Below are 21,810 nucleotides of genomic sequence, written 5' to 3' on the forward strand. Positions count from 1 at the left end.
TGTGACTCACCGACATGCCATCACATCTTTCCTCTAATGGAGCTAATGAGTAACACAGGTAATGCGAAGCTTAACTCACAACTTGGAATTCAGTCAACTTCTCATAAGCCCCTGCTGAGTGTATTGGGTGATTCATGATAAAATTCTAGAAAATTCAGGCAAGATAATGGCACAAAAGCTACAAATTCTTCAGTTTGCCTGCTAATAATCTTCTATATAAGACAAAACAAGGACTTTAAAAAGGGAAAAAAATGCAATTATCAATGATTTGACTAGGAATAGTTTATTAAAGGTGAGAAAACAAAACAAAAAGCCACAATCCATTTGTTTAATCGCTTAAAAGCTATGTACATTATAAATAATTCCACTACATTACAACCATTTGTTTATCCTAGTCTTGAGTCCTACATATTGAGATGTTATTGTCTGAAGGGTCTGGCAGAGGGAAGCAGTTTGCACTGAATACAACAGCTGGAATAAGAGAGTGTCTGACTGTAAGTGAGTGTACCAACACCTTGTTATTGTTCACAGGAGGACTAGGAAATAGCTGGTGGGTGTTTCTAGATCTACAACTGCTGTAGAAGGACTGAGTCGGTGCACATCTTAGTGCTTGGAGAGAGAACATGTCACTGCTGAAGCCACACGGAGGACGTTTTGTCTTGTGCTTTATAATCTGGACAGTTTCTGGTCTCTCTCTTCTGACAAGCACAACCATAAAAATCTTCCTCTCCAAGGTTGACAGACTGGATACTGGGTAGTGTGTGAGGTACTCAGTCCTTGGTACATCGTCTTTAGCGCTAACTGCCCTGCTGAGGCTCTTGCTGCTGCTGATGTGAAGTCGCTGTGTTTAGATGTGAAGCAGAAGACCAGGAGGCCACGACCGAAGACGAGGCCACGCTCTGGACGCCGCCGCCGCCGCCGCACATCGACGTCGACAAAACCACGACGCTCTCTTCAGCCACTTCCTCGACGGTCATCCCACCACCCATGCCGGCTGCCTTCCCAGAGCAGTCCATGCAGATGTAGTCTTCATTCTCAGCCATTTCGCACGACACGCCCACGCAGACCTGGTGGAACCACTCGTCACAGCCGCCGTCGCACTGCACCCAGTCCACCTGGAAACGCAGACAGGGACATAAATTCAGGCGTGAGTGACTGTCAAAGGTTCCAAATGGTGAAAATCTATTGTTGCTGTGTTTTGCAGGTCTCAAAAACTGGGAGGTGTAAAATGAAATCTGTGAGAACATAGAGAACATTCAACAAGATGGCCTCCAAGCATCAAAAGTCAGTCAGTTTTATTCAGCTTCTATGTAGGAACTAATGAACATGCAGTCCTCAGTAGTCCACTCACTATGTTGCCGGGGGGGGGGGGGGGGGGGGCTTCAGAAAGAGCAACTATTCTACCAAGTAATTCACTTTCTAGAGCTTGATCTGAACACACCACATGTTCTGCTGTAAGAGTGAACATAAGGATCTTCATGCACTGCCAGCATCTGAGGAAATGAAGATCCAGTTCATTTTATTTTAGATAGCAATGTCAGACATGTTAGCCTGCTTTGCAGCTACTGTGGCTATTGTTTCCATTAGCTTTAATCGTATGCTCACAGGTCACTCGGCTGAGGGACATTCAGTGAAGCTGGAAACTTCAAGCAGGAATTCAAACCAATAAACAAGAAATTGATGCGGGTCATTGTGTTTTCATGTCACCTGCTGTGCTTCAGGTGCAACCTAAATTAAGGCAGCACTTGAGTTCCCAATGAAGCTGTTCTAATCGAGATATTTTTCTGTTTCAGTTCATAGATGATGGAACAAGTGAATGAAAAAGTGACTGAAACACAGCCCATCAAGATTACATGTGAAGTGTAGAGTCAGGTTTGTGTACGAACACCAGATTTGAATTTGTTTTTCAGCTGACACACAGAATTGACAGCTGATGGACTATGGGCAGATAATAATAATAATAACTGATAATAGTAAATGATATTGAACTACTAACTGTAGACTGAGTGTGTTTGATGAATCGTAGACTCTGGTTTTAAGAGAGACAACAACAGGAAACAATTATAGCACTGATATATAAGGAAAAACGTGTAGTAGCGCCTCATTGAGAAAAGCACAAAATTCTACAGTAACAGAATTCATGTGTAATTTTTAACAGCATATGTCAAAGCTGCAGGTCAGTCATTGTTCGGTTTATCTCATCTACTGGAGCACACAGCCAAAAGGGAACTTTCCAGATCCTTACAGGCTGTCAATAGTCATGGATGCATTTCAATAAAGCTCAGGACTGTTAGCTACGCTACAGCTAATTAAAGAAACAGAAAATATCTTTGGTTTGTCTACAGTCCACATCCTAAACTCCAACTCATCTGCTTCTCTTCATCCACATTTTGTCTTCCAATCAGTAGAAATGATGAAGCAAAAGAAGTGCAAGGAAACATCTGGGTGTTCCACTTTTTTTTTTTACATACAAGTGCATTAAATTGTTTTTCTCACAGTTTTCTCTGCCATTAATAATATGTTACATCTATGTATCTATTTTCAGCTATTTTCTACCCAAGGTGATCTGCTTCAAGGTTGCAGGGAATCCCATCAAGCCCTGGACTCCAGTCAGCGTGAATCCTGTACAAGTCATCACTTTATTGCTCAGATATTAAACGTATGGACCTTCTGAATTAGCACTGGAGGTAACTTGGATGATCTTGGATTCACATATAAAGTACTAACAAATACAACAAAAAAAATGACAAGATTAGTAATTTTGATGTAAATGAGGAGCGGTTGTGAGACAGAAACAGCTGAGAAAATCCTAAAATCTCAAGCTGTTAATCATCCCACATTCAGGTGTTGTCAGTCCAGTTTGGAGCAGCACCTTCATAATTTCATCACATCTATTCTGCTCACAGAGCTGCAGGCCTACCGATTCCTGCGCTCTGATTGGCTGCTCGGTGGAAACACAGACTGGCCACTGGTTAACTTGGTAAGAAAAGTGCCGTTTCCAAAGACGACCACATCAGTGCGGCCTGTTAATACGTTATGTGTAACTCTCTTTAAGGTGTTCCAGTGCTGTTATCAGCTGTTGATATTCAATAAAGTTACATGACGTTCATTTTGAGAAATGTTCGTGATTAACTCTGGTCTAAGAAAACAAAAAAACAGGGTCACTGACAGGAAGACAACAGTTTGTTCCAAGTGTTTAGGATGTTACTAAGATGGGTGAAGTAATGTCTATCCAACAGTTCAAAAAATGAGCCACGTTTAACAGCGCATCATGCTTGGTTTCATTAGGTCAGTCTGCACATTGGGGAATTTCACAATGCAGAATAAACGCATTCACATTAAGCTTCAGAATCTTTAGTGATGCGGCAGGAGTAGCACGTAGAATTTACCTGCGACACTAAAGATACAAAATCTGGCAAACATCTGGGAAAAAAAAAAAAAATCTGTGTTTCATTCCTTTCACAGCATATAATCAGAAAAAGCCAGGAGCGCAAATGTGTTTTTTGACATGTATGAGGCAGCAGACATTAAATGAGAATATCTGAACCTCCTCCAAGGGGCCTACTACTCCAAATCTTTTGATACTACATTCTATAAATAATTCTTTGGGTATTTCTTGCATTTACTAGAAATTAGAGTAGAGAGATGATAAAGGAGAACAAAAAGAGAGGGAATAAGATGCAACAAAGGTCCTGGGTTGGAAACAAACCAAGAACCCAATCTGATGGACCTGTCCACTCTCCATTAAACAAATTTCTCTTAACGTGAAATAAAATGTCAAAATATGGGCGTAAAGGTTCCACTAAATTCCGTCAATATGATATCTATGTGCACACAGTTGTGCTCATAAGTTTACATACCCTGGCCAAATTTGTGAAACATTGTTTTTTTAGCAAATGTGTTTGTTAATGAAAACATTTTTCTTTCATTTAGGGCTGGTGTTCAGAAAAAGCTATTTATTGTCATGCAATTATAATTGCTCTGATCATGTTTTCATTAAAGAATGGAGCACATTTTACAAATTCTGCCAGGGTATGTAAACTTATGAGCACAACTGTATGTATTATAAGTCATTTATTTTGACATAATGATTGGTTTTTAGTATTATTAATTCCATGGAACATTTTAATTTTAAAAAGTCAACATATTCTATAAAGCTGAGATAATTATCACATGGAATCTGTCCATATTCCTTGCATACACATTTCTTTAAAATAATATTCATAAAGTATTATTTTAAGACAACCATGAGTTTTAAGAAGGTCCACAGTCACATGGTCACCTCTGATCCTTGTAAATCGCTAATCTGGAGCGGTGTCTATCAATCATCTATGTCTCATCCCTCGTGCCTCTTTTGCTGCGACACGGGTCCGGATCTGTGGTGCTGAAACTGGACAATAATGCCACGACAAGAGTCCTCACCTTATCTTTACAGGGCCTTTGACAGTTCTTGGCAGCGCACACTGCGTTCTCATCATTGGAGTCCTCAGCTCCAGACCAATCGTACTTTGAAGGAATGTCGAGAATCTTCTTCTCCTTCCTCTTCTCCAGACCCTCTCTGATGGCCTCGGCCTTCGCTGCTGCCTTCTCTTTCCTCTTCTTCTCCTTCTCCTCCTTGGCTAGCCGTTTGGCCAGCTGCTTCATCTCACGGTTCTTGTCCAGATTGAGTTTGAGCTTCTTCTTCTTGGGTTTGCCCCCCAGGCCGAACTCGAGACCGACCCTTTTCAGCTCTTTGGATTTGGTCGGTCGGATTTCTCCCATCACTGAAGCTCCACCGGCAGCAGCGGCGGCCATTAGCATGTGGTGGTGCTCGGCTCTTTCCAGCTTCCGCTTCCTCTTCTTCTCTGAATCTTTAAGTTTGATCTTCAGAGGCTTCTCCATCAGAGAGTCATCAGGCTGCAGAAAAGGAAGACAAAATAAGATAGTCATTTCTATTTTTAATTCTCTACATAGCGCAGGCTTGTTTATCAGAAATGTCACCTGTTTCTAGCTACATCATCAGAACCAATCAAACACAGGCCAAACATTCAGTCACAATCCTGTCCAGCTGTGCAATCAGGTTGCATAATGGATGACCTCCTGACCTCCATGACCTGAAGAAATCTCTCTTCAGAGGGAGGGTGCGTAGCCTGCAGGATCCTCCAGATGTGCTGGGTCTCATCCAGGGACACCTCCAGCAGGTCTCCCAGCATCATCAGCTCCTCCAGCTGGGCCTTAGCCTGCGGTGAAAGCGCGAGCACTGGCGGCTCCAGGCTCCGAGGGACCAGGGGGGTCTTCCTGGGCTGCTTCCTGGGTGTGCCCAGGTCTGAAATGTAAATATTTTTGAGCATGAGATGAGCGTGACTTTTCTTTCAGAGTAAATAATCCAATTAAAAGGTCCATTAGAGTAAAAAGAACACAAAATAAAAGCTGTTCTGAAATGACTTGCGCACAAAAACACCAGATGAGGAAAAGCAGGCGGACTGAAACCAACAGTGATGTCAGTGAGTGAATGTGGCCTCACTTTGCACACAGGACTTGGAGGCTGACGAGTAGGCGTGCTCGGCGCAGAATGAAGGCGTAGCAGCCGGCCACATGTGACTGACGATCTCCTCCGACTTAACAGGAATCTCCTCATCGCAGAAGAGGTAGGGCTTCACCTCACCTGGGTCCTGGAGGCAGAGATGCACAACAACAGGGATAAATTATAAGAAAAAACTCGGGTTGTTAATAGAAGGCTTGAAATCAGACCAATACGGCATCACACACTTTCATGTCATAACCATAAGTCTCCCTGATGTCCTCGTCTGAGTCCGTCTCCTCGTCGTCGTAGTCCACTGACTGGCGAGGTGATGTGGCCCTGCTGAAACCAGACTGCTGGAAAGTTTGGATGTGGCCCTGAGGAACACAAACACACATTATTAAACATCTCTAATGTCCTCAAAGGGAAGGTTTTCTGATTTCATGGTGACTGACGTGGTGTGTACATTTCTTAGCTGCACTTAACCTAAACAAAATTAACACCTAATGCCATCTTATTTTAGCTTTCTGCCGAATAAAAAAGCCAAATGATTTGCTTGAGGTCTTCAGAAGCAGCCAAACTGAAATATAACACATTTAACTTTAACTGAAATTTGGAACGCACTGAGGTATGGAAGCCTCATTTACAATGCAGCGGAGTAAAAAATAAAAAAATGTTGGCAAATTTGAACAAGAACCGCAATAAAAATATTAAAAAGGAACACAAAAATTTAAAAACAAATGAGTCAACTAAAACGAGAACAGCTGGAGGTAAAATATGAAATTAAATTAGAAGCTTAAGGTACACTAAAGATGAAAATGAGTCAAGTTTTAGATTGTTCTGCATGCTATTCCACGTTGCAGCTGCACATGAAGTTAAAGTGGATCTCCAAACAGAGTAAAAACAGTTGGCACCTGCAGTGTAATCTAATCATTTAGGTGTGTTTGTTAAAAGCCACATCCTCTGACCCCAAAACCTGTTGGTAGGTTTGAAATGTGTGTTATCTATTAAAACACTGGCACCATTACACTGATCAGAGCCAAAAAACTGTAAAAACAAGAAGAGAACTGTCAGATTTTCAACAGTCCTTGAACTAATCATTGCTGACATGCTGTTAGGTCTAAAAAGTTACTGATTAAAAGAATGATGCTTCATCAAAAATCACTTTATTCTACATGTCTCGTTTAAACATATACCACAAACATATCATTGCCTTTAACATGACCCTGTGAAAAACAAAAATTCTGAGCTCCTCAGCGCAACAGTGAAGCGATTAGTGACTCAGCTGTGAGCAACAGTCACGCAACAAAAATTCAGGGACTTTTTGGCTGAACTACCGGCTGTGTTTACACAGAGCAGAAAAGAGACAGGTAGGAAAACACATTAAAAACATAAAGCATCTACAAGATGTAGCATCCCCACTTTTCCAGCATTGGTCACATCTGTGGGCACTTGGAAAAATGTACATGTTGAGTCCAAGTTTTCAAAAGTTTAAAAGGAATGTAAAAATATTTTTTAAGACTTATGGCATTGCAGTTTGTTACACTGTACAAAACACATTCTTGAATCTCTTTAGGACTTCAGACTTTGTATTACTGTGAAAATGAGTCCACAGTGAGTGACAATGTGATAGGAGGACAAAACCTGCTTGGAGTTCAGAGGGTTCAAAGGCAGCAGTGAAGTAATGTAATTCAGCCTGACGGTTCAAGAGGACTTCAGCTGCTTTATTACAGCTTTGAAAAATCGGACTTTCATCGGATACCCTGCATTTCATCACATCTTACAACAAGCCCAGCTTTTGCTCTATTTCACGCTTACATTTTAGTGCCCTCTTCTGGAGCGTCCCATAATTACATCCAGAGCTCCCTCTCAACTTTTCCAATCTGTTCCCTTCAAACAGCCATTCTGTAGCCTTACTCAAGCTGAACTGTATTACAAAAGACATTAAAGCAATATGGCATCACTAAAAGTCTGAAGTACCTGTAAGTCAGGGTTGGCTGCGGCTTTCTGGAGCTCAGCGTTGATGATTTTCTCAGTTTTCTCCCTGGCAGCCTGCTCCACCATACGCTGGCTGAGCACAGAAAGCTTTGCCAGAGCTGAAGACAGCTCCTCGGTGGCCAGAGCTTGACGTGCTCGGTCCTGGAGGGACAGTTACAAGAGTGTAAATGTGGGTGTTTAGTAGAGAACAAAAGAAAACCCTGGAAATCAAGTGTTCAAAACAAAGCAGGTGGTAGGTGTCAGTTGTAATCTCATTTCCGTGCATACCTGCCAGCTCATTGCCCTCTCCGTCAAACACTGGAGAGCTTCTCCTTCTGGAAGACGCACCGGCAGCTTCTGCAGTGAAACCAGCAGCGACAGGATGGTCTCTAGCCTCGGCCTCCTCGACCGCTGGCACAATGGACACAAGAATTTGGAGTCTTTGCTATTGCTCTGCCAGCCCACTCCCACTTTCTTCTGAGAGCCCGTCTTCGGCAGAGGAACACAGGCTCCGTGGAACCAGTCCTTACAAAGCTCGCACTGCAGCATGAAGCCGCTGGCCGTCTTTCGACACAGACAGAACTTGACTTCTTCGATTCGGTCCACCATGGCCATCTTGGCTAAATTGGCAGCACGGAGTGAGTGAATGGCCTCAACTTCTTTCTGCTCTTTGGCTTTGAAGGCTGCTGCAACAGTGGAAGGGTCTCGCACCTCCTCAAGACTCTCCTCCAGGTCGCTCAGGGTGTCCGGGTCGAAGCCGCCTCTTTCCTTCTCCATTAGCTCCTTGACACGTTTCCTCTTGCTTTTACTGTTGCCATAAACTCCAATGTCCACACGAGGACTGAGAACCTAAGAGAAGAGAAAAAAAAATCATCTAGTTTACCTTGTCTAAACTGCAAATAAAAGATCGATGCCTCTCATAAGCATCAAATAAGCTCTTCCCCTGATGACCCACCTGCAGCAGTGTGTACGTGGAGTTCTTCTTAAGAAACGTGCGAGCAGTCCTCTCCCTCCAGGCTCGAGCTGCAGCCACCTGAGACTCCACCTGAGCCAGCGGATCCAGCCGAACAGGGATTGAGCGACCCCTGGCCAGCAGGCTCTCCAGCTGCTCCAGGTAAGCGTAGCTGCTGCCACTCTGGATGGCCTCCACCTTAGCAGTCCACTCCTTGGCCTTCTGCAGGGCCTCTCTGAGGGCCAGAATATTTGGCAGATACGCCGGGATGTTCCTCGCCTCCAGCACGATGCTCTCCAGGGTCACCATGCTGTGTCGAGGCCTGAGTTTAAAAGAGGACAAAGTGGACAAACTTCTGTTAAATCAGAGAAACCAGTAAATTTTGCATTCTGCAACTTTTAATGTGATTTGTGATAAAACTTTAGTTTATGGGGATTAACCCTCTGAAGCCCTAGCATTAGCTGGGCATTTTCTTTTGATCCTGTCATATTGTTACTAACTGGGGGACTATTTCTTACTGCAAAATAACATCCTCTATAAAAAAAATAACATCCTCTATAAAAGCAGCATAGCCTTAGTAAGAGGAAGAAAGAACTTAAAATGTCTTTGTGGAGTATTAAAAAGCTATACTGTCATAATTCATAAATAAGAAAAAAGTGAAATATCTTTATTTGTTTTACAAAAAACCTTAACAAGCTGAAATCAACACATACAACATGTTTCCAAGGGTGTACAGATGTTCCTAGCACTGTGAATTATATTATTGGCTCTCCATCCTATGGATATTCTATTATTTAGCATTTTTGTTTTCTTTCCATTCTTGTCCCCAGTGAAAACTGAAATGCCCACAAATTTTCATCATGTGATGGTCGGAGCTCAGTTGGTCATGACTCTCAGTTGAATGAGAATTTTTAGTTTTTCACAGAATCTGGTTACTGCAAATTGTATATTTCTGGCATATTTTTCAACAGAGACATGTAGAATGAAGGGATTTTGATTAAAATCACGATTAGTTGGAGGACTGTTTGACATTAAAAAGCCAACGATTCTTCCTGATTTTACAGTTTCTGGCTCTGACAAACAATGCCATGTATTTGCCAAATACATATCTTTCCAACTCCAGTGGGTACTGGGGCTCAGATGATACAGATACAATTTTTTTTAGATACAATTTTTTTGTCTATTTTTCAGTGCACAAGTGCAACTGTACCTGGCCTGCAAGCAGGCCCGAGCCTTATCCTCCCATCTCTCTGAGACCGTGAGAATCTCTTGCAGTTCTGCCATGGCCTTTTCCACAGCGTGGTGTGGAGCCAGACCCACCCCAGAGTCTATCAGCCTCTTCATCAGCTCCAGAGTGACACGGAGGGGCTCAGCTAGGGTGACACGCACCTGGGATAAAATACAAAGACAAGGTTGCATCTCATGAAAAAATGTTTTACTGTTTATGGTATTTATGATCTTAACTATAATCTTTATCACAACTAGCTATTCAGATATCTACTCCTAATAAAAGCAATACAGTAACTGTGCCATCTAAACAACAACCAAAGAAAAGTCATGATCAGTCTCAGTATCCACATTGCACAGAACTTAAACCCAAGAGGTCTACGTGCAGCTAAATGAGGCCGCAATTATAACAACGCATTTAAATCAGGGAAACAGGTTGTGCATCTAATAAAAGCTCACCTCGTCGAGCCAGCGAGCCTGCTGGAGTTCCTGTTTGAGCCGAGGCAGCTCTGGCAGCTCAACGTCCAGACCGCTGCCCAGGTCCAAAAGTGCCTGCAGCTTGGACGAATCAGGCATCTCATCTGACAGCGCCACCTGGGCTCGCTCATGGAAGTCCTCCACATTCTCCAGTAACTCCTGAGGACATTAGAGGTAAAAGTAAAGAAGGATTAGTATGGCAGAATAGTAGTGATATTGATGAAGCAGGAGGATATAGGACAAGGAGGAATAAGAGAGAACAGTGGGGACAACAAAAGGAGAAAGGAACCAAGGTGGGAATGCACTGAGGAAAGCTTAAATAGCTTTCTTGTTGACTATTAGGTTGAATGTGACCATAACTGAGCTTCATGTATTTAAAAACTGGACTAACCTTAACTTGTCGTGCCTGGCTGATGATGCACGGCAGCCTGTAGAGCTGGTCTACGAAGGCTTTCAGCTCATCTACCGTCAGCTTGGTACGATTGCGACCACTATCAGAACGAAGGCGGCTGCTGTTGACACACATAAAGAAACACTCTTCAGTTAATCCAATGAGCTACAGCTATGCCAGTTTTTAAATGGAATTTGTGTATAATTGCTGGCTAGTGACAACAGGTCAACTAAAATGTGACTAATTGGTACACTGCTCTTGTGTTGAATTAAATGAAGGGTTTATGTGCATCCATACTGGCTGACCTGTGCCTCTGCTTGCGGCTGAGCAGCAGCTGAGCTACAGACGAACACGTCTCTGCCTCTTTGACCATCTCCCTCAGGCGACGGAACAAAGTGTTTTCAGGATACTTTCTGTCTTCTGCGTCCTCTAGCAGCACTTTGAGCTCAATGAGATCTAAGAGAATCACACAAAAACAAGGATGGAGAGGACTAAGATGAGCTTCATACAAACAGAGTATAAACATAACATAAACGAGGCACAAATAACCCCCCCCCCCCATGGCACAAAAACAACCAATTTCACCTTTTTTGTTCTTCTGGTCTGCAGCCAGGGCTTCTGTGACCCTCTTTGCCCAGGTGTCATAGGACTGCGCCCGTGTTTTGACGCCATACAGCATTGAAGGAAATTCCTCCAGATCATAGCGATACCTGAAACATAAGCGTCTCCTTGAGAATCTGGTGCATGTGGACAAGTAAATGTAGAATACAGAACTACCACTCCAAACCCGAAAGATGCTAATAAAGTGTCAGACTTCATTTTAACAAAACACAAAAATTGATTTCTTGACAACGTACTGCACATTCTTTTGCTGTCAGATGTTGTTTGCACATTAATAGTCTGACTGGATGTAGGCTGCAGTTATAAGCCTGCCACCGTCTGCTCATTTCAGGCAGATTTGTCTCTTCCTTCCGTTTACAGCAAGCTACTGTTTTCTCTCTGAGCTGCAACCTATCACACTAGAAAATTCTAGTTTTGCAGAGGATTTGGATCACGCACCAAGACAGTTTTATTCAGCGGATTATCCATTTTAATGACAGCACTTGTCTCCCCGAGTGCAAGTTTTCCACCTGTCACTATTTTAAGTAAACACTGCTGTCACATCCTTCGCTTAGCCTTGCCTAAGATGACTGTGACTGATATAATGTAATAAAAACAAGCCAGTGTGTTTTTACCCCTAAGGCGGAATGATACTGAGGCGCAGCCAGACCATTATGTTCTACAGAATGAGCTGGCATAGTGACATAAGCGCATTACAAAAAGAACATCTCTCACCGAAGACACTTGTTGCCCATTGGACAGTCACAGAGATCTGCTGCGTGGTGAAGACAAACCAGCCGATCGGGGCTGCAGGAGCAGGTCAGCGCAGACAGGAAGCAGGTTGTCTTACACTTGTGGCACTGACGCTCGTCATCTGGGACAAGTTCAAACACCTCCTGCTCTGAAGACAGCACTCCCTGTAAGTAAAAAGGAAAGAGAAATGATGATGCCGTTCCTGAAGGAAAAGCTAAGACACAAAATCAAGGCCAGATTATCTTCTACATGCATGAATTGATTAAAAACAAAAACTGAGGCACTCACCATTTCTTGGATTGCCTGTCTAAGTTTTGTCTCCTCATCCATCATGTCTCCCATTTCTTTGAAGACAGCAGCAGCCAGCTCCACATCAAGGCTCTCTGGGTCAGCTGCCATCTTGCACAACAGCTCTTCATGGGAGAAGACGCAGTAACGGTGGAGCCGCCGGTAATGAGCGACACACTGACGGCCCATCGGTAGCTGAGAGGGTGAACAACGAGCAAATAAATTCCACAATAAATAAATAAATGAATAAATCTCCATTACGTGTTGCAAATTGAAAGAGGAATTTTTCCCTCACCCAGTCAGCGGTGCAGAAGTTGACTGCCTCTGCAAAGTTGTAGCCCTGGTTGAAGCCACTGTGGTAGGCCCTGGGGAAGGTCACCACAAACTCTCCAGCACACTGATTGGTCCTGTACACCTGAGACGAGAAACATACAGATGCATGAGACTTAGAATCACTGCAGACCCCGTAAATATCTAATGAGATCAAACCTGGCCCAGCCCACGTACAGGAACACCGTGCTCCATGAGGATGTTGGGGTTCATGATGGTCACCAGCTGATGGAGGAGGTCGGGCTGGGAGTCAAACAGCTCTGGAGCCAACTTTTTCATGACAGCTTCAAGCTTCTCTGCTGCAGAGGCCGGCACTCCATACCAAGTCTTGGGTTCACCCCTGGAGAAAAACAAGACATTTAATTGTTACTCTTTCCCAATTTGAAGTGCAGATTGAGGTTAGTTTCCATGAGCATGAGTTATTACAATCATGTGCGACGTTTGTGTAGCCTCACCAGTGCAAGAAATTGATGGAGTAACTCCAGTGGTCCTCGATGTGCCAGCAGAACGAAGAGAAGCACATGCCCACATAAAGCCAGGGCACCTTCATGCCCGAGATGTCCACATTAATGTGGGTGAGAACTGATTGCTCCAGAACTGGCATGTTGTTCAGGTTCCAGCCTGAGTTTGCATACTCCTGACAAGGGAGGAAAAGGGGTTTTAAGTCATTCAAGAGCAAATGTCACATTTTTACTAAATGTAACTCCACTTACACAAAACGGAAAATAATTTTTAATGCGGTTGGTTAGATGGCAGTCTGGTGAATAAATATCCTCAATAAAATCCAATGTTTCTCTGACATGAAAAGCAGTTTACTGGTCATAAACCTCTAACAGTAGCGATCAGATGTGAAAAAAATAAACTGTTCACTTAAACAGTTCACATTCAAAATAACAACAGAAAAATCCTGCTTGAGTTCTGACGTCCATTTACCAGTTCTGCATTAACACTGCAGCATTGAATTATTCAACACGTTTGTCAAGTCACATTTGGAAAGTTTATTGACATTTATCTATGTAAGGATCTTCTCACCTCCTCATCTCCTAGCAGTCTCCTCTTGCCATCCCTGACAGGAAATCCGCTGCCCACGTCCTTGGAGCTGATGTCAGCTCCGTATTCTACGATGACGTCCTCCTCGATGCTGCTGACCAGACGCCAGAATTCCTTCTCCACCAACTCAGTGGGAACCATCTGGGGACACAAGTAAGACTTAATGAAGACACCTCCTTTTTCTCATCACTTCCTGGGGTATGAATTTAAAGTGAAGTTTTGAAAAGTTGCAATTAAAGTCTAAAAAGAAGAAAAAATGCAAATTGGACTTGTATCCTGTTGTGCACCTGTCCTATTTTGTGTCCTTTCTGGGTTTTATCCTCTTTGAAGCAGCATATGTATGTCAGAAGCGAGTGTGTTTACAGATGCAATGTGGAGTCTGCTGTTGCCAGCCCACGATTGGTCAACCAGGCTGCAGATGATTGGCCCTGGACTGATGACGGCCGAACAGAATAGGAACCAAGACGGCACTGTCATGGTGCACAGAATCTGCCCATCTGTCTCACCTCCCAGCTGGCCACACTGGCATCCTGGCTTTGTACACGCAGTTCTCTCAGATGGCTGATTTATAGTTACTTGTAGTAGTTTGTGAGAGAGGACGGATCCTTTTATTTAATGGTTTTCTCCTGTTTTTAGAAGGTAAGCTATCGTATTTGGGTTGGTCACCTTTTATTTTGGTTGTTGCTTATGCCTACGTGCTCCCTTGACTCTTCAATCATATAAATAGTGTAAATAAATATCAGAATTCTACCACTTGTGTTCTGTGGCTGCTTAGGACTCTGGGACAACGGGTAAAGTTCATGTTGTGTTTTGGCCACCCTTAGACAAGGCATAATATTTCCATGAACAATTTGAAGCAAATAAACTGGGCCCTGCAGTGTCATCAGAAGGTGGCGGGGCAGATGACATTAAACATGCCATGACAAATAGGGCAGAAGAAGCAGAAATAAACAAAACTTCAGTTATCCACGAGAGAGAAATGGAAGGAAAGTTCTCAGATTGAGATCCCCTCAAACAAACGTGAAAACTTTAGCAAATTTGAAACACTTTGTTTTATCTAATCTAATCTAACATTATAACATGACGACAGAGAAACCTGAGAGCAACACCTCCAGTCTCTAACTGTTCACTTACTTTGGCTTAATAAGAAGGTTATACATACATGAACGGGCATGTTAAAGTAGTCAGACTTGAAGTGATCGGCCATCTCTCCAAAGCTCTGCAGAGTGTATTCCCTCACTGCCTGCTCAAAGCCAAAAGCCTCCCTGGGTTTACTGCACTCCTGTGAAGGAATATCAACAACATATTTATGACAGAATAGACACTGTGCCCAAAATGGGTCAAACATACCAATTCCAGGTGCAAATCCTTCAGGCTTTCAAAATGATTTTTGAGTGTGAATAACCATAAATGATCAAATCATCTATTTAAATCATCTTGGTATTATTTGGAATGGCCAAACAATATCCAATCCTTACCTCAGCAACACATTTAGGGCATCTCCAGTCCCCCTTGGGCACATCCTGCAGAGGTGGGATGAGGCAGAAGGTGTGGTAGCTGTCGTCACAGCCGTCACACAGCAGGAGTCGATCCTCCTCGTCGCCTCGTCCACACACCAAGCAGAGATAGAGGTCAATCTGCGGAGGGATCAATGCCACAGGAGATCCAGAGGTTGTCACGCTTTTCACAAGTCAGTGAGTCACCCAAGAAGCAACAGACATCAATGGCAAACAGAATTAAATGGTACTTACAAAGTTGACCTCCAGTGTCTCCTTCCGTGGCCTCATTTTGATGGCGAAGGCCTGAGCTTTGAGGTGCCGCTGCTTCTTGTTGAATCCATCGTCTGTGTGAAATGAGAAAGCAGAAATACTCACTGTGACTCTGCGGATTGCTTGTGCCATGTGTGAAAAGACAAATCAACCCAAAATGACACTCACCAGCTGGGACGATCTCCAAGCCGACCATCTTGGGACTTGTTCCGAAGATTTTGAGGCCCTTTGGCTCCTTGTTTTCCCTCTAGACAAACAGCGACAACAACAGCAGACTGTGAGACAGAGCGATCCTGCTAAAAGGTCAAATGTTAAGACGGCCTCTGTGGAGCATGCCTGCCACAGCTGGGAGTCAGGACGAGCGCTGGAGAGGGATGCAAAAAGCAAAGCTGCAAATGCTAAAAAGACTAATCTTCATGTGTGAAATGACTGCTCTGCCACTAATTAAAAATGTGTGACCTTTCTGCAGCAAAGATTCTACTCAGTGAAAGGCATTATTAACACAAAACTTAAAGATAAATAACAGCTTGTTACAGAATCAAACATTTTGCAGTGTGACCTGATTCTTGTATACCTGACTAGCACCGACAGTTTTCAGCAAACTTTCTTCAAGGTGTTCTACCTCCGACTTTAGGCGCCTGGAGCGTCTCTCAGGCAGAAGTCGGTCTTTGGTTTGTGTCGCATCTCCCTCCCCGTCTTTCTCCTTATCTTCCTCATCATCTTGCTCCTCTTCCTCCACAGCTTCCTCACCGACTCCCTCATCTACATCTTCTCCGTCATTTCCGTCATCGTACAGCCGGTGGAGGCCCTGATTGGAACAATAAGTGGGGTTCAGAAAGAAATATTACCCTTGTCAAGTACACATTCTTCCAGGTCTAAGAATTGAAAAACGGGTTACACCAAGTCTGCTTTGTGTTGTGCAATATAAAGTGGTCCAAGACTGAAACATGAGAGTGGCACTGGCAGCAGTCAAAACAAATTCATGGCAGAGAATGGGAAACTAAAGAAATGAACTACTAACTAGGAAATTAGTCATTTAATTGTGAATCCACTAATCCCAAATTTTAACAATTGCTGTACAATTTCAAGACTGCACAGTGGCCCGTTGGTTAGCACTGTTGCCTCACAGCTCAAAGATCTCTGGTTCGGTTCGTATCCTGGACTGGGCCTGGGATCTTTCTGAGATCTTTCTTTCTGGGATTTGCAAGAATCCTGTGCATGCATGGGTTTTCTCCAGGTACTCTGGTTTCCTCCCACAGCACAAAAACATGCTGAAGATAATCGGTGATTCTAAAATTGCCCGTAGGTGTGAATGTGAGCGTGACTGTTTGTCTCTACATGCAGCCCTGTGATAGACTGGTGACCAGTCCAGGGTGTCCCCTGCCTTCATTCTAAGTCAGCTGGGATAGGCTCCAACATCCCCCCACAATTCTAATGAGGAGTTATAGAAAATGGATGGATAGATGGATGGATGTACAATTTCAGGTAAAAAAAAGGCCTACTGCATTTCTGACATACAAAGATGCAAAGTTGCTGCATTTCCGAATGCCTGTGCAATACTGTGGTAACATGTATGTGGGTTTTACAACTTCCAGAAAGGCCTTCAAACAGCCCTGAATTTATAAGCCATTCTGTGGAAACTTCACAAGACAAATAATAATAACTTATGATGATCTAAAACCTATTTAACTGGAATTTTCATTTAAATTACAGAATTATGACATCTGCACGTTGCTTACAAGAAGCACAGACAAATTGCAGTGAGCATCACTCACCGTTAACGTCGCTCCAGACTGGAAGAGCTCGTAGGGGTAAAGGATCCTCTCATAGTGAGAACGCAGAAGTGATCCGGTGCCTTTTCCTGGTGGGAATCCCATCCGACTGGCCACTTTGGACCATATCTTCTCTTTACACACCGTCTCAAAGCCGCCCTCAGACGACACAATCTGAAATGCACACAGGAGTCCAATATGAGCACAAAGGACACCATCCACACAATGCAAAAATGTAAATAAGGAAATCTTGTTGCCCACAATAAACTGGTGGACCCACAACTATAAGCAGTCTACACAGGAAGTTAATTATAGCATCCATCAAACGTTTGCTAGTGTTATTCCAGCATCATAAACAAATGAGAAATTGTCATCTTATCACAAGAAATAAAAATCCTCCACATTCACAGCATCTCCCATAAAATCAGTGATACATATTTAAATCGCAGCATGCAATAAAAAAAGCTTTCAAGATTTATCAGGTTTTTACCTTGCTGAGTTGATAGAGGTCTAAGACCTTCCTCTCCACATGAGGGAATCGAATCTTGGATCCCTGCAGCTCCCAGAACTTTGCGATTTGATCCAGAAAGTTGAGCTTCACCCGAGTGAGAGCCTGAACAAGCAGGAGAGAGACGAGAGGACAGATGTCACGCTCAGTGAGCGCCTCAGGTAAAGTTATGTTTAAATGAGTGCCCTTTGATGCACAACCAGACTTCTCGAGTCATGTGAAAACCATAGAACATCTAAACTGAAGCTGTCCCGCTGCCCTGAACTGAAAGAACTCATCCAAATTTCATCAGGTATAAGACAGAAGCCGCTGTAGTGAGGAACAAAAACCTGATGGAGACATACAATGCTTTCCTTTGACAGCACCTGAATGTGTCCGTCTCATGTCAATGAGCACAGTAAACGTTGTGATGACAATCTTACTGGGTCAGACATACTAAAATGTCAATATCACTTTCAAGACAGCACAAGTCTGAACTGCATGCAGACACACTAAACAGATAGGCGTGTATAAGCAATGCACTTTGTCTTATAATAATTTTAGCTACAAAACTGAACCAAAAACATCTTATAGAGCATAAAATACACAGTTTGCAACCAAAAATCTTTTTTTATTCACTTTGCCCTACAATTTCAGTGGATTACAAATGGAAAACTTGCACAGGTTTCATTTTCAAGAATTAATCTTCAAGAAAACTCTGGCTGACAGAACATCACTCTGATTTAAGCCTTCTTGGACACACTGATTCAGATTCAGAAAACTTCATTTGTCCCCAGGGGGCAATTAAAAAGGCACGTAGAGCAGTCAGTGCAACAATGACATAAGAAGAAATAGGGGATAAACATATGTACAAATGTAGAGCAAGTAATAATAAGAATAAAAATTAAAAAGAGAGAAATAGGAACAAACGCAGCTTAATAAATATCTTCTGGTGAGATTCTCTGTACTTTAGAAAGAAAACAGAAAAATCACAGAATGTATTGCAAAAAAAAACTAAATATTGCAGTACCAGTTTTTTTCCAATATTGTGCAACTCTGTTATGTACCCAAAGCCTGCAAAGGGCTCCGGTCTGCATACTCAACTATCATCCAAGTTGCATTAATGAGATAATTAACAACACACCTTGTTGCAGCACATAGATGAACTGTTTCTCTGATTCAAAAGGAGGTTGCAAAAACTTCTACAATATATGCTTGTCAATCAGAGTTCTTAATTTTTTTTCTTCTGAAGCAATGCTTGAAACACATATTTTCTTTGTAATTTCATTTATGGCTGCATGATGCAACTTGTGGGCCAAACTCACCTCAAGTTCATTCAGTCTTTGTACTCTGGGAGTGAAGCGGAAGTTGCGAACATCGCAGGCGAAGGGAGGCTGCCAGTCCTGATAGACAAGAAAAGAGAAGCATTTCCAATTCAACTTTAGCAATGAGGAAACGATAACAAGAACACACATAATCATGCAACTGCACAACTGACACAGATTTAAAAGTCTGAGTAGTCTTTTTCAGGAAAACTGCATAAATTCTAACAATATACAGACTGGTTGAAGATATTATTGGCATCATTTTTCAGAACTATTCTTGGTAGTCACATGGATAGAAAATCCAAAGTCTTAGCAAATTTAAATGCACTTAAAAGCTTGCTGGAATATCAACACAACATATAATTATAGCATAAATATATATTTATAGTGTGACAGGAGCTACAGGCCTGAATGTGGCCCAATGTCGCATCTTCGAAGCTAACATGGTGCCATTATTGTACTGTAACTCAGCTAGCCACCAGGAAAACAAAAACAAAGAAATAATAACCACCACTGTTGAATCTAGTCTCCATTTTTAAGAACTTTCCACCAGAACAAACACAAACCACTGCAACACAGGAATAAAACCGAGTGTGTGCAGCTGAGTGCAAAGAAATTAAGCCTTCTTTGACCTCTATTAGACTAATGGCAACTAGTAACGTCGTTTGCCTTTTGCAAAAACCCACGCAGGCCCAAAGTAAAACCGGGACCATTGAACCCAGGGATTCCTCCAGTGTTTCAAGATACGTGGGGTTTACCTCGGGGGGTCGGATCTTGCAGATGCCCGTTTTCTCTGCAATGGGTCGGATCTTGTTGATGAATCCTAAAGGATCCGAGAAATCCTCCCAACTCGGCTCAAACACCGGGCATTCAGGAGGGGGGACGAACTCAGCAAACGCAGACATGTCGGAGTGTTTCCCAGGAAAGCAGTCTTTGCAGATAAAAATGCGATCCAAAGCTGTTGGACTCAACAGTCCATGATTATTGTTGTTGTTTTTATTATTACAAGAATTGATTATCTTGTTGTGGAACTTCCTCCGCGTCCGTCATGATCCTTTTATTTTTAAAATATGCAGAAAATAACAAATCACTTGAATGACAGTGAAAGTGAAAAATCCATGAAGCAAGCTGCCACCGATGGATGAGCTCCCATCATCCGTAAACAGTGGGCCAGGCTAGGTCGGGGAGTCTCCGGCGCTGCTCCCCTACCTGGGACGGAGGGCAGGGTCACTCCGATGTGTCTCCATTCCTTCCCCGAAACCGACAAAAATCAACTCTGCGGTGAAACCTCGGCCCGCAGGATTCAGAAAGAAGTTCAAACACAACACAAAACAATCTTTTTTTCTGTCACACAGCTGCGATATTAGGTTACGCAAGCTAACGTCGCTGTTGTCTGTGTTCCCGAGCGGTGCATGATTCCTCCGTGATGATGCATTTCCCACAAAGTTAGCTAAGTCCCGTAATGTTCGTTAGCTTGCTCGTCAGGGTTCCTCCTCCCCAAAAATAAAACTCCAGTCCACTTCTGCTGGTGCCAGTCAAGCCGGACCACAACAAGGAGGCGGCTAGCAGGGAGCGTACATTGTAGACTGGTGTCTCCACTCCGCGCATCAGCCCCCATTCATTAGAGCACTTGGATAACTAGCACACGGCTAATTTGCGGGCTAAAAAAAATCAGCTTAGCCGTCCGTTGCGTTGCGCAGCTAACATCGACGTTAGCTGGCGAAGTCGGTCGAGCGCGGCCGTCCGCCTTTGTTTAAGTAGAAGAAATTAAATCCTATCGAACAAAGGCAGTGCTATCTTCGTTTTTAGTTTATCCCGGATGACTTTCCGTGCAATTTAACGTCGTCTGTAGGTGTGGTAGCCGCATTAGCCGACGTGCTAGCTAGGACTAGCAAGGTGGAGAGAGCTGTTATGGTGCCTTCGGGGACCCTCGGAAATGTTGCCTACTTCCGAATTCGCATTGTTATATCAATTTGAAACAGACTGTATCAGAAACAGTGTTTAGTTTTGTTTTTTATGTGTCCTTGAGTTGCAAAAAGTCAAACTTAACTGACTGGTTTCCTCATTGAACAAACTGTGTATTGACGATGCTTTTACTTAAGTGCATCTGTCTGTGTAATTTTGTCTTATTAACTATTCTAAAGATGAATGTATAGCCTTGTAGACCAGGAAAGGAATTTCTAACAGCTTGTGAGAACGCCTTGGTGTCGGATTTCAAACGGTGCATTTCTTGTGGGTTTTCCCCAGAGGCCCGAGAGAGAAAACTTTGCAGGTGTTCAGTGTTGCACACCTGTGATTTCTCTGTCTGTTCCTTTGTGTCTCCACAAAAAGGTGCAAGCCAGCACGTTTCAGTGTGTTTTGTTGTTTTGTGTTGGAAATACAGCGGGAGAGTGTTGTTATATGCTATCAATAAACTTAAAGACCGATAATGGAATTTAGGGATAAATTAAGGATATAGTAGCACCATAATGCTGATGTTTGGTTACATAAGTTGAAAAAATTGTGCAATTTCTATTTCAATGCCACACTGTTTTGCTATCTTTTTTTATAAATTAAAAAAAAAAATTTCTTTCTTTTGCTGCACACATTTTCAACGGCCGTAGCTTTAAAGTTACAGAGTTGTTGTGCCATAAGTAATGAGCTGCCTCCCAAAAACTGATTGGATGCAATTATCCTAGTCTGCATTATTTTTACTGCTCTGTGTCTTACATTATAACCACTCCCGCCATTTTTGTAGTTGAAATAACTTTCAAGGAACAATTTGGCTCATATCCTGCAATTTTCCACCTGCAAAAAAATGATTGCAATGATTACGTTGCTATTAAAATTATGTTAATTCATCAGAATAACTTGATTTCATTCACTGGGGTTATATTTTAAAGGTTATTGTCCATTTTTCTGAGTTCCAAAGA

At 42.8% G+C, this 21,810-nt stretch overlaps 1 protein-coding gene across 2 annotated transcripts; it reads right to left on the bottom strand.

Moving 5' to 3' along the window:
• Positions 1 to 264: 264 nt before the first annotated feature.
• On the bottom strand, positions 265 to 20,839 carry kdm5a (lysine (K)-specific demethylase 5A). Of its 2 annotated transcripts, none has more exons than XM_022197672.2 (28): positions 19,657 to 20,839; positions 18,899 to 18,976; positions 17,577 to 17,699; positions 17,090 to 17,260; positions 15,937 to 16,122; positions 15,483 to 15,561; positions 15,297 to 15,388; positions 15,024 to 15,182; positions 14,708 to 14,827; positions 13,528 to 13,686; positions 12,951 to 13,132; positions 12,673 to 12,835; positions 12,461 to 12,580; positions 12,166 to 12,360; positions 11,860 to 12,041; positions 11,110 to 11,234; positions 10,830 to 10,980; positions 10,525 to 10,645; positions 10,116 to 10,292; positions 9,640 to 9,818; positions 8,433 to 8,751; positions 7,766 to 8,326; positions 7,481 to 7,639; positions 5,749 to 5,877; positions 5,504 to 5,651; positions 5,085 to 5,305; positions 4,423 to 4,896; positions 265 to 1,115 (listed from the first exon to the last, which is right to left on the bottom strand). In XM_022197672.2, the coding sequence occupies exons 1-28, from the start codon at positions 19,801 to 19,803 to the stop codon at positions 798 to 800; spliced, it is 5,238 nt and encodes a 1,745-aa protein (XP_022053364.1). In that variant the 5' UTR covers positions 19,804 to 20,839; the 3' UTR covers positions 265 to 797. The 2 variants fall into 2 exon arrangements, with proteins under 2 accessions (XP_022053364.1, XP_022053363.1); XM_022197671.2 differs by having other exon boundaries at positions 15,889 to 16,122.
• Between the last annotated feature and the right edge of the window lie 971 nt (positions 20,840 to 21,810).

The sequence above is a fragment of the Acanthochromis polyacanthus genome, chromosome 1 (assembly GCF_021347895.1).
Source record: "Acanthochromis polyacanthus isolate Apoly-LR-REF ecotype Palm Island chromosome 1, KAUST_Apoly_ChrSc, whole genome shotgun sequence".
Classification (NCBI taxonomy): Eukaryota; Metazoa; Chordata; class Actinopteri; family Pomacentridae; genus Acanthochromis; species Acanthochromis polyacanthus.